General features: G+C 40.2%; 1 protein-coding gene across 1 annotated transcript in view; it reads right to left on the bottom strand.

Moving 5' to 3' along the window:
* FKTN (fukutin) overlaps positions 1 to 11,281 on the bottom strand; it is a 17,395-nt gene extending 6,114 nt beyond the window's left edge. The window contains exons 1-8 of the mRNA XM_018072925.1: positions 11,094 to 11,281; positions 9,774 to 9,833; positions 7,464 to 7,667; positions 5,758 to 6,035; positions 4,587 to 4,719; positions 2,866 to 2,995; positions 1,620 to 1,753; positions 878 to 1,005 (exon numbers count right to left, since the gene is read on the bottom strand). Of these exons, the coding sequence (XP_017928414.1) occupies positions 878 to 1,005; positions 1,620 to 1,753; positions 2,866 to 2,995; positions 4,587 to 4,719; positions 5,758 to 6,035; positions 7,464 to 7,667; positions 9,774 to 9,833; positions 11,094 to 11,261 (1,235 nt within the window). The 5' untranslated portion in view covers positions 11,262 to 11,281. The remainder of the gene's footprint in view (positions 1 to 877; positions 1,006 to 1,619; positions 1,754 to 2,865; positions 2,996 to 4,586; positions 4,720 to 5,757; positions 6,036 to 7,463; positions 7,668 to 9,773; positions 9,834 to 11,093) is intronic.
* Between the last annotated feature and the right edge of the window lie 2,421 nt (positions 11,282 to 13,702).

Raw genomic sequence — 13,702 nt, 5'->3', positions numbered from 1 at the left:
CAGGGGAGGTTTAGGTTAGATATTAGAAGAAATTCTTTACAGAGAGAGTAATCAGGCATTGGAATGGGCTGCCCAGGGAAGTGGTGGATTCTCCGTCCCTGGAGGTTTTTAAGATGAGACTGGATGTGGCACTTAGTGCCATGGTCTAGTAACCACGGCGGTAGTGGATCAAGGGTTGGACTTGATGATCTCAGAGGTCCCTTCCAACCCAGATGATTCTATGAGAATCCTACAGAAATCCTACACAAGTCAGCAAGGTTTTCAATTAGTCTGCAACTGTCTCCTTCTGAGTGAAGGTGGGTGATGAAAAGAAACAAATTTAACTAAGAAAACGTATATTCAGTTTGCTGACTAGATTAGGAAGCTGTTGCTCATTTAATACTGAAGGGTATGAAACAAGACACCTAGGATCCTATTCAAAATTCCATTTTCACAACATGAACAATAAGTAGTCATGTGCATTGCTGTCAGAACACTACAGTCAATAAAGTATTCCAAATCATTACCTTACAATTCCAAATTATGGGGTTTACTTTGCAAGGACAGTTGAGGTTTTTTTGCCATGTCTCCTCGTTACGATAGTTGCCTAAGGATTAATTTTCTACTGCAAAATTGATTTGTGTTTTAGAGATTTCTTTCTCATCTTGATGTTTATGTAACTTTGGAGCTTGTCACAGTCAGATAAGATCTGCTTGATACATGATATGCCAGCACTGCTTTGGATTTCCCAAGCCCAGCACCTCTCTAGTAAAGCACAGGACTGTTCTCTTTCTAGTACCCTAGTCTCAGAGTGCAAAATCTCCACAACACAAAAAATGCCAACACTAAACAGTAACTTCAATTTCTTTCCTATCAGTGGTACAAATCCAGTTCTTACTTAAATTTCTTGCCCGATTTGGCCTGAGTTCCTCCATTCCATATGTGGTCCTCCTCTTCATAGAAGAAAAAAACATCAAGTTTCACATCCTCTTCTCCCTGGAAAGAGAGTTCCAAGCTGTCTTCCACCTGCAAGACAAAAATACACAATATATATACACATAAAAATACAAGGCAACTTTCATCAGCAGGTCAGAAAACAAAATTATTTTCATCAGATATACAAGGTGACTCCTATCCTAAGTGAAGAAAACACACTAATTGTGCCATTTTTTAAAATGCCTTAAGAACCTTAGAAATTTTTTTGCACCTCAGTGGAGTAACCTTCCCTTTCTTCCCTTTAGCTCCAAAAGCTTCAGCACCATCTCCTTGCCTTCTGCTACAAGCAAAATAATCTCAGTGCCAATCCTCCCCATATGACAAGGCCCATCCAATCTCAGGGACTAAATTCTGCCTTATGTTTCCTCAGCACCATTGACACATATGAGACCCCTTTAAAACTCATTAAACATTTCTGAGGTGAAATTCAAACCTCCCAAACAAAGCTGAAGCTATTAAGAAGGGTATTTTCTCACACATAGTCCAGGAGAACACACAAAAATCAGCAATTCTTTGTTTAGGTAAAACCCTACTGAGTAAGCATCTGATGACGAGATTTCAGATACCCACTTCTACACAAGTGATCTGCAACTGTACTCAAACTTACAAACCTACATGAAGTAAAGTGTTCATTATCTCCGTACCTTGCCAAATTTGTGCTTCAGTGGCAATCCTGCCTTCTGAAAGGCTGGAATGATTTCTGCTTTGTAGTCCCTTATAAAGATTCCCAAATCCACATCTTTGCTGTGAGGAATGATATTGCACTGTCTATACCAGCCTAAGGGGGAGAAAATAAACCAGAAAAAAATTAAGTTTAATTGAGGAACATGAATTCAGTAGAACAAAAGCAACATAAAAATGAATTGCCATGAGGTCACCAGGCAGAAGTCTTTGATTGAGGCCATAAACAAGACTTCTACCTTTCTCTAGTTTGAAATGAACCACAAAGAAAACAAATGTTACTGCACTTACAGTCACAGCTCTTTCCCCCCAGAAAGCCAAGAATGAGAGAGAAAGCACTAACTCTTTCAAAGATAAAATATCTTCATTTTTCTAATCTAAATGTCTTTATAGAAAAAAAATGTTCTTTATCTGGACCCAAATCTAATCAGCAATGAACAGCTACAGGGCAACAGCTGTGCTTCTGATTTGCAACCATTGTTTTATAGAGCATCCAAGATGTTAATCATCTTCCAATCACCACTGCAAAAGAGAAGGACAAGAAGTGGGACACCCTTTTGCCTGTTTCATTAAGGGAGCTTTTAGTAACTGTTCATTCAGAAAATTATATTCCCCAGGATTAAAAAATACAAGTCAAATGTGCACACACAAGTTTTCACAAACTGTTTCAGTAACAAAAGAATCCTCACCAGGGATAAGGTACTACTTCCATCTTCAGTAGAACTGAAAGCTTGCATTACCTATTCTAATAGGCTCACATTGTATTAGAAGGTTTTTAAAAATAAATAAACATGAACTATGTTTTAAAAGTCAGTGATATGCATTAAATTGGATGGGGAGAAAAATCAGGCAAGTCTACATGTACAGCAGAAATATGTGTCCATCACTGGGTTTCCCCACCAGCATTTCAGTAAATTCCAAGTCACACAAATAAGGGAACTGTTGATTACTTTCTAGCAGTGATGAACACAACAAAGATAACTGTCAAAATTAAATGCTTCAGTGGAAATTTGCCCAGCATCTCCAGGGCTCAGGTTTCTAAAGAAAGCATTTTGTCCGGAGCAAAAAGGCCTATTTCAATACAGCTAATGCCACATATTACCTTCCAACCCAGTACATTTGGCATCTGCTGACATCACAAGTAATGGAGGATGAAATGTTTAAAATTTCAGATGACATTAAAAATGCAACACAACACAAATGTTTTACCAAGGCATGTTCCACTGCTCAGCCAGAACTTTACTCCCAAGTTATTGAGTGTCAGGGCAGCCAGGTGAAGCAAGGATTTTGCTTTTATTCTGAATTCCACTGCATCAAGAGAGGCATCATCGGGATACAACTGGAAGGCAAAGGAAGAGTAAGAAAGTTATTGTCAGAAAGCAAACACGTCCCTTCATTCTTTTTAGTGTCCCAAGGAAAAATTACTTTAAAAAATTTACTTATCTAATATCTGGACTAGTATCTGGTTTTACATATACAGTCCAGTTTGAGACCATGCACTGAAACAGCAAGTTTAAATTTAAACTCTGGAACATCAATCTTCAGTATTTCCAAACCAGCAGAATGCAAATTCACAGTAGAGTAGGTTAAGAAAATACATATTAGACACTGATTCTCATCATTTTGCAGCAACATGGATGAGCCCTCGTTCTGCACATGCTGAAGTCAATAACCTGAGCCCAGAGGGAAGAGAGGGCCAGAATCAGTCCCCTTCGGCACATTAAGGCTTTTCCAACCTCCAGGACTCCGTGATTAGTTTATCTGGCGCCACCAAGTGTTACAACTGGATATTCAACGTTAAGGAAAAACGGCCACGGAGTAAACACCATGAACACAAATCCCTGAACATCTTCCAGCCACACCTGTGGCAGGATCTGCAAAGTCAAAAATCAGCACTTTATCAGTGCAAAGCCAAAATCAGAACGGCAGGCTGGGCAAACGTCACCAAGAAAAGCTCTTGGGCAACAAACGGCTGAAATGAATACTTTTCTAAACAGGTGCCACCTGCTTATCTCAGTATTCAAGCTCCAGCAAAGTTCAATAAACATCCAAAGCCACATTTTCTCTGCCTGGAGGTGAATATTGCCTGGAGGCTCCAGAGTTGAAGGGGAATAGATCTTCCTGTGTTTCACATGAGAAGTGACAACACACCCTGTGGTAAAGTGACTGTCCTGCTACATGTACAGGAAACTACAGCCTATTAGACTGAACAAGAATGCTCCCTTTCCCCAAGACATAAATGACTGAAGAATGGAACCTCCACTGTCCTTTTTTCCCCTTTCATGAACTCAGAGATGGCTCAGATTCAGTGACCTGATTCTGCCTCCACAGTCTTAATTGTTTAATTGTCTTAATTAATTAACTCTTGATCACTTTATAACTTGTGTCCCCTTTCAAGTTACAAGGACAAAATGCTGCCCAGATTGCAGCAGAAACTTTTCTACTATCTACTAAATCTGCTAGTAATATAATGCTCTAAATAGTGGTAAACCCATTAGCTTACATAGTCAAAAAAGCAATTAAACAAGTCACTTTGGAATAAATATACCATTTCAAATGAGCCAAATAAGAACATGAAACTGCAGCACATAGTTCAAAAAATGTAAAGTGAAACACTACACAAAACTTTGAGAATTGCCATAAGAAAAGTTTTCAGCCACAAAGATACACAAGATCTTACTCTCATTTACATGAGACCTATTTAACAGTAACAGTGTGAGAACTATGGACATGTTGGTTCCCTCATAATCTTTAGGTAAAGTTTTGATTTTATTACCACTTAAACTCTGTGGAATGAGAATCAGGGTCTGTGTTTAAGCTTTAGGTATGCAAACAGTCCCATTCAGGCAAACAGTGAACTGTTCCTAGGTTTGAATCAATCAGTGAGAACACACATTACATCCTAGAGACACAACCTGATTACCACTAACCTGTAAGAAAGCCCGAGCTTCTCTGTACCTACATTCAAGGAATCTAGAGTGTGACATCTCCTCTAGAAAACTGGACGGATTTTTTGGGATTTGAACTTTTAAGTCATCGATGAAAACATGCAGAAGTTCTGGTCTGCAGGGAAAGGAAGATAACACATTACCCCATTTAATTCCCTTAAAAACCACAAGGTGCTTCTTCCTCTAACTCTAGTTAAAATCTTAATGCACACTACAGGCAGTGGTTCCTTTGTCCAAATGCAACCAAACCTAACTATATTAAAAAAAAGGCAACATGAGCTTCAACAAATTCCCCATACACTTTAAAAATCTTGTTTAAAAAGAATTTCTATGCCTACAAGCCCATACTTAGTTTGTCAGATCACTGATTCCTTTACTGACTCACAACTTGCACTGAATTTGTTCAGAAATGTTTAGTGCATTTGAAAATTCAGGCTATTTGGTTAGTTGTCTAAGTGTGGGATGCACTTAAGAACCAAATTTTACCCTGTAATTTAAGGCTATTTGCTTTTAAATATTAGAAAAGAATCCCCTCAGAACATTAAGAGCATGAGTTAGATCCAGTGGTTGGCACGTGTCTTTATAGTACGAATGTCACCTCTCTTTATTCAATTTTTTTAACACGGATTATTTGGACTGTTCCTGAATGGATTTCTGTTGTTTCCCCTTTTCATTTAATGTTCCATACCCACACTAAACTTTTGGATACACTGTGATATCTATATAATATATCTATCTATAATAAATTTTTTGCCACTTCTACTTCACCCCTATGTTGATAGCACAGATAGTTATCAAAAGATTTCAAACTTCTAAATATATAAATGGTAAGCCACTGACCATAGCAGAAGATCCTCTGGTATCTCAGTCATGACTGCTCTTACTTTTCTCACCTTTCTGTCTGCTTCAATCTGGCTGCAGAGCAACTTGCTCTAAAATGTAGCTCTTAATTTATGAATAGTGTGAAGCTCTTGTTTTCAGGTAAATCAGAATTGGATTTACCTCCATATCTTATTTTACCTGCACTTTATGGTTCTGAATTACACATGAGGTAAGTTTTACAACCTGGCTCCAGGAAAGAGTGTAGTTTTATACACACAAGTTATTTTGGAAGTGTTATTATGGCTTTTTACTTCCCCTCTTCCAAACTCACTTCTCATACGCTCCAGGGTAGCGACCAAAGTGGAGTTTCCGGAAAGGTACAAACTTTCTGTCCATGTGCTGCTTGAGCCTCAGGGGTCCGTGCCACAGGTAATTTCCACTTCTCTCATAGAAGACCACCAGGTGAATGGCATGAGATGCAAGCTTGAATATGTAGTGCAAGGGAATTTCCATTCCAGACAGGTCATCCATCCCATCCAAGCGGGGGTCCTTGTTTATAATCTTTAGCCACTGGAACCCCATTTTCTCAGCAGTTCTAAAAAGACCCACCTAAAAAACGAGAGAGGCAGGAGCTGAGGCAGGCTGAAGATTAGAAAAACAAACACTGAATGCTAAATTGCTTACTATTAACTGACATTATTACCCATTTTCATTTCTTTATCAGACTTAAGCACAAATGAATCGAAAATTTCTAAGATGAAGATCAACAGCCACAAGCAACTCCAACCACCTTATTTCCTTAAATTTTGTCCTTCAAACTATTCAATAAAACAACAAATAAACATCGTAAGCCATGCCTAGACTAGGTTTGCTCCTTGCCATAGCACCCTTCACTGCATTCTCAAACCATTCTCTAAAATTACTCTTCTGCCAAACTTGGTGTTCTTAAGTCCTTGAATAACAACACCACTAATACAAAAAATACTACTGCAAAATCTTCTTTAATAAAGCAAATAAATGTTTGTCTGAATCTCACCAAACACAGAACACTGCACTAGGTAACAGGGTTTCATATTTCCATAGAAAAAGGGAAAGAAACTCTGGCTGATAAGAAAAGGGTCAATCAGCATCTGAAAATCCTTCCAATTGCCCTTCCTTGAAATGTTTCATATAAGCATATCAGCTTCTCTTCTGGATGCTACAGATATCAGTGAACCACAAAGGAATGGGGAGATGGATTTATATCAGTGTGCTGCCACACGAACTTATTCCTTTACAGTCATGGGTAAAACAACTGCTGATCAAGTCCAGAGTGACACTACTCTTGAGCTCTTCAGTGAAATAGTAACAGACCATTTCTGTCTCCTGTTTTTTCTATTTAAAAAAAAAGAAAGCAAAAAGCAGTTTGTCATTGGTATCTTTAGTCTGTACAAATTAAATCTAATAAATATTTCCAGATTAGACTTAATTGATGAGATAATCTTAGATTCAGTTTTGTCCTTCATCACAAACTACATCTCTATTTTTAACACATCCAATAAAAAAAAAACTCCTAACACCAAAGAGAAGCAGAGGTACCAATGATTTAAGTGAAATGGTACTAAGTACAAGGATGTACTAAAAGAAATGTAAACCAGCAGACTACGATCATCTTTACAGTCTTGTCACATCAATACCTGCATTTCCTCCTTGATAAATCCCCAAACTCCAGATTTCTAACAGCTGCACCTACATCACAGACTTAAGGTTGTCCTTCTTCCTTTCTAACAGATCTTCTTTCTTTTCTTTTTGTGTGGCCTCTTATTGCAAGTGTTTATGAATATTCTAAGAACTTCAAGCTCTCTGTAAATGACCCTTAATGCATCCAGGCTAGTACCTGGATAACTTTTACTTTAAAACAAAGTTTCTTCTGCCTAAAATATAACTACAAAATGAATTCAGATGCTTTCATACAAACAGGAAAGTACTATGTCACAGCATCATAGAACAGATGAATGCATTACAATACATAAATGTGTACTGCAGATAGACACTTACTTCATGTTTCCATGTTTTGTCCAGTAGTGCAAACGTAGTGAAGTCTCTTGAAGCACAGAAATACTTGCATTCTGGACTGGGGCCATCAGGAGAGCTTCTGATCTGCTCAATGTCTTTATCAACCAGTCCCAGAATCAAAGGATCAATCAAATACACCGGGATATTATGGCTGGATATTAAGCCTAGGAACTTCCTAACAACGTGCTATTTGACAGAGGACAGAAACACCATCTTTAAGCAAACAGAGGTCAATGTTAAACACTAATATTATACATATATAACATTAAAACTCTGACAGAGAGAAGAAAACTCAAACCACTGAAAGGAGATGTTATCTCCTAATACATCTACTGAGTGTACATTTTACTTCCACAAATTGTGCAAATGGAAGTTTTCTCTTTCATAAGAACAGACTGCTCTCAGGCTTTTCAAGTCTCTAGGACTAGAGTAAAAACCTCCCAGTTTCAGTTAGAACTTTCTACGGCTCTGGAGTGCTAGACAAGAGAAAGGATTCTAGGCTAAACTCAAGATTTTTTCCAACTCTAGACTGAGTTGGAAAGCACTTGAATAAACCAGAGATTACAGAATGAGATGTGATGTGTATGTGGCTGCTGAGGGAGTTGTCTGCTGTAATTTCAAGGTTTCTCTGCAACATCTTTAAAGGTCTTAGTGATCAGGACCTGTTCTGAGAAAAGGCACATCTTGTGCCATCTTTAAAAAGGAAGATCTGGGGAACTCTGGTCACCTTAAACTCAACCCCCAGGAAGCTTCTGGAGCAACAGCTCCTGTAAAGTCCCATCCAAACACATAAAGGACAAGGATGTGTCTGGGAAAGCCAGACAAAGGCACACTGCACATAACCACAAGGCAAAGGCCATGGACACTGTTCACACCTGGACTTTTCCAAGGCTTTTGATTCAATCCCAAACAAGGAGCCCAGACCTCAGGTACAAGGACTGCTGTACATGTGGGAGGACTGACTGGGAAGGTAGGATGCAAGTACTAAGGGGTTAAAAGCTGTACCAGTCTCTGTACCATCTCTGTGCCTGATGAGAGGATTTATTAACTTGACTCAGTGGAGAATTTTAATCAAGCTCATTTAAATGTCTGTGGCACACAGATGGCATTGACAGCAGTCATAGTCATCTTACTATTTAAAATGTAGTTGATGTATTCAACTATAATGTTTAAACTTAATGGCTTAGAAGCTCTGGCTTCAGAGCACAAGGACAGGATGTGGGTGACCAACAGAGTTTTAGCAGCAGCATTACCTGTGTGGTACAGGCAGAAGCAAGGCCACCCTCTTAGTGATTTTAGTTACATGGAGCTAAAAGGTAACTGATGTGCTCACAATACACCTGTAACTAGAACTGGCAGATAAGACTTACGATAGGAAGCAAATCTGCGCAAAAGTGTCTACTTCCCCATCCTTACCCCATCACTTCTCTAGGAAAACAGATGCTTTCAGTTGAAACTTAAATAGCTGGTAGAAAGAGATGGCCTTGATGTCAAGCCATCAAGAGAAACACACTGAAACAGAGTATTCTGGACACATCACTGATGTGGCCACTTTCTCCACTGGCCCTGGAGAAAGCAGTGGGTCCCTGGCAGGACCGTGGAACATTCTGCTGTGTCACTGATGATGTGCTAAGAGCCAGTTAAACCTTGAGGATAACCCTGCCCACAGACTGGGAGCTGACTGTGACACCCAACACCAAGGGATGTCATCTCCAAGAACAGTGAGACATTCCTGGCACAAGCAAGCAGCCCATGGAGCAGCTGGTCTGGATTATGTCCAGGAGGAGCTCTTAACCAGAGCACCTTCCCTCTTGCTCAGCAGAAACAGGGCCTTTAAATGGCTATTTTGCTAACTAGCAACATTATCATGTTGCATTTGGACTAAAAGGCAGCCAGCTCCCAGCACATCCTTCCCTTTACCCATCTATTCTGTTTTTCCACTGGGAGATCAGTTAACAAAAGACTTCTGTAAGAGTGTTTCCAAACAAATCCTAAGTACAAATATGATAACTGAGCTTCCCATTCCACCCCAAGGGTGAGGTGATGTGTTGGCTGTGCTCAATCCTGTAAACCTTAAGCAGGACACAGCAACAACAACAACAAAAAAAATTGCATTCCAAGTACCCAATGGCATCCCTGGCATTGGGTTATGAGGACTGAAATTGTTTATATTATTATTATTATATGGAACTATATCAAGAGGGAAGAGACTTGGACCCTGAGTTTCCAATTCCATGTGAGTTCTTGATGAGACCTGGGGAAGAGCTGTATGAACCCATGGCATGTACATACCCATCTAGTGCTGTCCTGGCCTGACTGGCTTCCTCTGACTTTGGAAAAAGCTGCTCCATTCTATTAAAAAAAAAAAAAAAGATAGGGAGGAGGAGAGAGAAAGATGAGAAAAAAACCCAAAGTTTCAGCTGAATCCTTGCTTAGGATTTCTTAAAAAGACATTCATGGACATTTATCCAAGTAAGCACTTTAGAGTTATAGCTGTGGTTTTGCCTCTGGTCACTCAAGTACAGCACTGAATGTGAAATCATAAACAACTTCCCTGGATTGGTATATTTAGAAGTACAACACAATCCTCGGGGACCTCCAGACATGCAGGGATTGTGTGATGAGGCCTCAGGTTTCCAAGTCAGCATGCCAGTAAACATAAAATAGGGAGATGACAAACACTATCAGGCAAATACCACTGGGGGAGAGAGACAGCAAGACTGTGCCTCAGTCTTTCCAGGTGTAATTCTAGACAATTTAATCCTAAAGATAAAGGTCAGGGCAGCTTGTGGCTCAGCTTTTAAGCTTTTCAAAAGTAGGAAGAATTTCTCATTCATGGCCTTGACATTTAACAATCAGAAACTGAAGAAAGAAGTCAAAGGTTGCAGCACCACCTGGCACTAAAACTGCCTGCATTAATTAATTAAGGAAAAAAAACCCCAAACCCCAAAGTCAGGAAACTTGATACCTACACAGTTCTTCTGTAAAAATGAAAAGAGTTCTTCTGTTGCAACTGTAAACTATGAAAACACCTGAGTAATTAATTTACAGTAACATTTACCTAATTTACAGTAATAATGAACTCTTTCTGTTACAAGAAAATCACTCGCCTGAGCATTCCAGGTATAAAAAGCAGGTATAAAAAGCATTCCTGGTATAAGAACAGGACTTAATCTGTAATATGGAGAAAATTATGAACACTGAGACACAAAGCACTAAAACTGCAGAAAACGTTGGGTTTTCTGTCCAGGACACCAGTGTTGAAAAACCTGTGGCCAACAGGTGACCAACCAAGGGTCCTGTTTTGACTTCAGTTTTCATACAAAAGTCTTCGAACAAGAGTTGAGACTTAAAAGCCGTGGCGGTTTAGCGCTGGAGCGTCATTCCCATGGGATGCCCCTGGATGACACAGTGACTTGGATACTGGGCTGACAACCGAAACCTGATTGTACCCCTGCTACCAGACACTGTCTCCTCGCCCACATTGCGGGAATTTCGAGCCGCTCCAGGGAATTACGGGGGGGTGGGGGGAAGGGGGCGGGATCAACGCCCACAAAGCCCCTCGACGACGGCAGTGACCACCCACTGACGCCCGAGGCAGTGCTTCCTTACCTTCTGCGACAGGTAGAACTTGTAGTAGCAGAGCTGGAAGAGCAGGAACACGAGGCTGGCCAGCGACAGGAGCGCCAGCACCGCGTTCCTGTTGATTTTCTGCATTGGGAGCCCCTGGAGCGCTCGGAACCCGCCTGCCCGGCTGCCCTCACCGCACAGCGGCTTCATGCCGTAAGGCGCCCCCGCCGCAAAGCCTCGTCACACGTCGTAAAGCCGCCTCCTCTCGGCGTCGTAAAGCTCCCCCAACCACCACCCCAAAACCCCCCAAACACGCCCCGGATAAAAAAAAAGAGAACGGAGGCACATGGAGGTTCTAGGATTTCTGTATTAGTACAAAACATCGTGTCACACACGCAAGCCCCCCTGCCCTGCGACCACCGCCCTTCTCCCCCCGCCCCGCTCCATCCCCGGTCCAGGGATGCTCGGTCACAGGGGCCACTGAGACATAGGGGACCACCGGGCTGTGCTCCGAGGGGAACACACGCCCAGGCTCCTCCCTGCCACAAACAAAGTGATGCTGGGGGACAACACCAACACAAGTCACCCCACGACCACTGTCCCCACCAACAACCACCGTCCTTCAACTAAAACACTGACAAAGCCCAATATTCTTTCAGATTATTCCCCCAGTCTTCATATGAAACACAGGACGAGGAAGGAAGCAGGATTTATACACTGGCCTCTGCTTTTTTTTGTGTAGAGGGCGGCTAAGAAATGAACCTGTCACCTCTTGCCATTTATTTAATATTTGGTGTTTGCAGAAGCACCTATATCCCCTGGATGTTTTTTTTTTTTTAATCATCCTGACACTGACATCCATTGTTGCAGTTCATACAGTTTTTCTTCATACTGTTTTCCACAGAATCAAATGGGAGCTACACTCGTGATATATTAAGAGCTCAAGGGGAAACCCTTTAGTTCTTCACAAGTTGTGAAATTGTTTTAACTCTGAAAGATTACCAGCAATCATTACTAAAAAAAAAAAAAAAAAAAAAAAAAAAAAATAAAATTGAACTCCTCCTTTTGGTCACAGAGCAGAAAATTTCTGTTTTGCCACCACACAGCTCCAGAGCAAAGAGTCTGGGAGTATTAAGCACAACATACCTGGTGGCTTCAACAACAGACATTCAAAAGGTCTAATCCACTGCCAAAGAACAACCCCTCAAACCCCTGAAACAGATTCACATAGAAAAAAGGTAACCCCCTGGGCTCCAGGTGTCCCTCTCCAGCTGCAGGTACAGAACTTGCACCAGCTGCAACAAAACATCACTGGAAGCAGTGTGGCATTGCTCATCTTTGTATGATGATGGGTACTGAGAGACACTAGTTCAAGGAAAAAAAAAAACCAGTCTAAAAAAATCTAAAGTGCTTAAGGCAATTTTTCATATCCCCATTTACTAAAAAAAAAAAAAAAAAAAAAATGGACTAGATGTTAGCAGCAAAATTTGACATCTGTGCAAACTATTATATAACAAATCCATCCTTTTTAGGGTAAAAAATCACATGTTATGTTCATCTAGGACATCAGTTAAACCAAAACTTGCAAGTCACAAGTCACAGTATAAAACACTTCAAGCTTTTCTCTAACTAAATGTTAAAGAAAAAATTACATTTTTACATTTGTGCATATCAAATCCACCTTGCAGGTTGCACTACAGCTTGCTAAAAAAAAAAAAAGAAGTTTATAATTTAAATGCTCTTACATAGGGCTGGAGATTAGTCATAGTTTGCTCCTACTACACATTAGCTTGTTGTAAACATCCCCTTTCCTTCCAAAAAGGGAAATTTAAAGAGGAACTACAGCTGAACACCCAAGATCAAGCCAGTGGCTGGGTGGTGTGAGGAGATGTCAGCCTGTTCTGATGTCTGTGTACCACAGTCCTAGACAAGAACAGGCCTCAAAACTGAATTCCCAGCAGCTGATCCCCTAAAACTCCCAGTCAGGTGTCCACTGCAGTAAAAAGAAAAGGATTATACACAAATTATTGGGATAACAACGTCTGCAGAAAAATGCGTGAAACAGATTCAGACACTGTTAACTAAGAACCATGTCACCTTTGAGTATCTTTGCCCCAAGATCCCAACCACTGAACTTGCAGGAGAAGGTACAGATTAACTGGGAATTATTTTGTACTCTTCTCTGCAAAAAGAGATTACAGGTAACTGTTCACAATGTAAATAATTAGAGATGCACAAGTTCCAGATGCAAAATAAACACTAAGGGCTCAACCATCCTGTCAACTTCATGATTTCTGAAAAAAAAAAAAAAACACAAACTTTATAGTTAATTTTCTTGTTAATTTTAACTTCCCATTGAACACCATAGCCAATTCATTAGAAGTTAAATTTCTCCTCCTCTTGAGAAATTGTGATGGACAGAAAGGAACCACTGATAATAATAAGATTTAACATAATTAGATGTTCATCTTTTTTATGGGCTAAAGGATACACATAAGAAAAAAGTACATTGGCCCAGTAGGAAAGGAGCCAATTAATTATGGACCTTTATCAGCATGAATTTACACAACAGTTTTCAGGTGAGACCAGGAAACAATCTTCAGTCAGGAAACAGCTGATTTAAATGTGTACCTGAAAACTATTTCTAGGCT

Source organism: Manacus vitellinus, unplaced genomic scaffold (assembly GCF_001715985.3).
Source record: "Manacus vitellinus isolate BGI_N305 unplaced genomic scaffold, ASM171598v3 scaffold_23_pilon, whole genome shotgun sequence".
NCBI classification, from domain to species: Eukaryota; Metazoa; Chordata; class Aves; order Passeriformes; family Pipridae; genus Manacus; species Manacus vitellinus.
This window is presented reverse-complemented; position numbering and strand designations above follow the sequence as displayed.